The following is a 3,201-nucleotide window of genomic DNA, read 5'->3' on the forward strand; positions in this document are numbered from 1 at the left end:
TGATTTCTTTGAGGCAGCACGGATGTGGTTGACAATGTTTCTCATCTAATGTAACGTGTCTATTATGGTGTAGTGATAATTATATTTTTCTCATTTTTTTAAAACTGTCAATGAGATTTAATGCATTGGAAACGGTTTTCATTAATTAAATAATTTATTATAAATTTCATTTTTTTAATAATAATTGCATATGTAAAAATTTTTAAAAATATATATTGTAATATTTGTGTTTTGTCTTTTTTAGATAAAAAAATTATTTTATGTATTATTGTTTTCTTTTTTTTTTACTTTAGTGGAAAGATTTAGTTTATTTATTAAATTTTGTTGAATAATATTAAATTTAAGATTATATATAAATAATATCATAAAAACAAAGAAATATTAAATAACTATTTTTAATAGGTGAATGTATGGTGACACGCGGTCGTGAAGGAACAACTGGAGAGCGAGCTGTGGCAAGACAACATTAATTATCTCCTACTTAGTTGATTGCAACTTGCTCGATATTCTTTCGAGTAATTGCAAATAGGATAAAAATAAGAACTTGTTTAATCATTGAGGTTCTATTGAGATAAACAAAGAAAATGGAGCGAGAATCTAACCCTATGCAAGCTCTATGTCGCAGCGGTTGTGGATTTTATGGCTCTCCAGCCACAGATGGCCTTTGTTCTCTTTGTTATAAAGAAAATCTAAAAAAGAAGCAGCAACCTCCTGTATCAGCTGCCACTGTACCAACATCACAGACCGTCTCTGGTAACGCTGGTACGTTGCAGGGCGGTTTCGGTAGTCCTGCAGCTACAGGAAATACAGCCCAACCTACCATTCCTACCATACCTCAATCAACAACAGATCTACCCAATCCCAAAGAAGTAAGTTTTGCATAAATTAAATTTATACAAAAATTATAAAAATAAATTATCAAAATATTAATAGTATTATTTTAAATTTGGATGTAATTAAAAAAAGAAAATTAGAAATTATTAATAAAGTTTTAACATGATTTAATTTTATAAGAATAATAATAATGTATTATTTAGTAATTATAAATTTATATATTTTTAATTTCTGTTTCTCATCAGATAAATAGGGAGGATCAAGAAAATGAAGTAGGTGTAAGCAGTGGAGCGGTAGCAGAAGGATCTGTGAGTAGTGGGGATGCAGATGATTGCTTTGATGGCAAAGAGACTGACAAAGAATCTAAGAAGAAGAAAAATCGTTGCGCCGTGTGTCGCAAAAAAGTTGGTCTGACGGGTATGTATATCATAAACTGAGGAAAATATTTTAAATTAATTTTACTAATTTATAATTTGATCTTTTAACAGGATTTGAATGTCGTTGTGGAGGACTGTTCTGCTCTGTGCATCGATACAGTGACAAGCATGATTGCAAATTTGATTATAGAGAAATGGGCGCTCAAGAGATTCGGCGCAACAATCCAGTTGTTGTTGGTGAAAAAGTGCAAAAAATTTGAACTATTTAGTGCGTAGATCGTTGGGAAAATGGTTATATAACTATATAAACAAAACAGAATATAAAACAAAAAAAACGGAGAAAATCGAGATAAATTATCTGGCAGCTGATTGCACGTCGAGGGGCGAGACGGATGAATGTAAGGATTGTGAATGAAAGGGAATAGGAAATTAGTATGAAAGAGTATGAGAGTAAGAGAGAGAAAGAAACTGTAGTAAATGTGTTAGAACAGTTAAGAATGAAAGTATGAATTTATGCGAGAGAGATAGAAAAGAAAAACATGAGAGAATGAAAATTTAAAAAAAAAATTGGTTTGTACATGATATGCAAATATATAGGATCGCCGAAAGTTATAGACGAAATTTTCCGAAGGAAGAATGAAACATAAATAGAAAAGAAAGATTAAAACGAAAAGTAAAAAAAGAAAAACAAACAAAGAAATAGAAATTAGAGTGCGTGCCGCGTGTACGAATGCTTTGAGAAAATTTTTGGATGTTAGTGCCATGTCAGATTGTCATCTAAGCGAGAGTTTTAATCGAGAATATATTTGGTTCTAACTGCTGCCAGCTTACTTATTACCTTATTATTATCTATTACGGTTTATTATTATTTTATCTTATGTTTATTAATTTACTTAAAAAAGAAATGCAAAATTCGTGTATGGAAGTGTTTGTTTTTTCTTTTTTTTTTCTTTTTTCTTTCTTCTTTTTTTTTTAGATTTAGCTTTAGGAATAAAAAATATGAGAATTCTTGGTGCAGTCTTGATCGGTCATGTTCTGAGACGTCTCATCGGGAGTTCCGGGTTTTTGAATCGAGAGAGAGAGCGAACGAAAGAGAGGAACAAAGAAAATTTTTTATATGTATATAATCTATATTTCTCTCTCTCTGTTTCGTTCGTAATATCTAAAAAGAAAGAAGGAATGTTGCTTAGGTAGTGGCTGACGTTGATGGGTGATCACAATCCTAGGTTAATAATTAGTCTAATAATTATTAAGTATATTAGTCTATTGATTCATAAATAATGCAATGAAATATAAGTAGTACTGTGTGTTTATGTCCAATTTCACGTGAATATAACCAAACATTATTCCTTATTAAATATGTTTCAAACTATATCGCAAATCAATTATTTATGCCATGTGTTTATGAATCATCATAAAAAAAAGAAAAAAACAAAATAGAGATGTAATATTCATCTGATTATCAGAATAATATTTCCAAAATAAAATTAGGTTGTGTCACGTGACTCATTCAATCGGTTTTCTTGTTTTTTTTTTTTTCTATTCTTCTAAATAAAATTTGTTATATTGGTGCTAAAATACACTTTGTATGATGAAACGTCTAAAGATCAGCCAGATACAAAAACAAAAGAAAAATAATAACAAACGAGAGGCCCCTCGACGAAGGGACGACTATCGGCCCTGTTATATCGATTAATAAAAAAATATTTCTCCGTTTGTCTTAACCATTTCCTTCCGTGTTGCAATACTTTTTAACAAAACAAAAAAAAAATCGTAAAAAAGGAAAACATATGAAAGAAACATAAGTTTCAATCTTTTGTTCAGCGTATCTCTGACTCTTCTTAGACTAGATCGTAGTTGAGAAAGAGAAAAAGAAGTAGGTATTGAGTTTTATGTCGCTTCTATTAAAAAAACTCAAAAACATATTGTTGCACGAAGCAATTTGTTGTAAAAAAAAAAAAAAAAAAAAAAAAAAAAAAAAAAAAAGGAA

The 3,201-nt window shown here is 29.7% G+C and overlaps 1 protein-coding gene across 7 annotated transcripts in view; it reads left to right on the top strand.

Annotated features, from left to right (window-relative positions):
- Window positions 1-2,982, top strand: part of LOC102680071 (AN1-type zinc finger protein 5) — a 9,161-nt gene extending 6,179 nt beyond the window's left edge. For 6 of the 7 annotated variants that reach the window (XM_006607315.2, XM_031515161.1, XM_006607318.2 and 3 more), the window contains 3 exons: window positions 403-869; window positions 1,080-1,251; window positions 1,323-2,982. In XM_006607315.2, coding sequence (XP_006607378.1) covers window positions 585-869; window positions 1,080-1,251; window positions 1,323-1,471 — 606 coding nt within the window. In that variant the 5' untranslated portion in view covers window positions 403-584 and the 3' untranslated portion in view covers window positions 1,472-2,982. Of the gene's footprint in view, window positions 1-34; window positions 51-402; window positions 870-1,079; window positions 1,252-1,322 lie in introns of those variants that run through there. The other variant, XM_031515169.1, reaches the window with a different exon arrangement.
- The last annotated feature ends 219 nt before the right edge of the window (window positions 2,983-3,201 follow it).

This window comes from Apis dorsata, unplaced genomic scaffold, assembly GCF_000469605.1.
Source record: "Apis dorsata unplaced genomic scaffold, Apis dorsata 1.3 scaffold_4, whole genome shotgun sequence".
Classification (NCBI taxonomy): Eukaryota; Metazoa; Arthropoda; class Insecta; order Hymenoptera; family Apidae; genus Apis; species Apis dorsata.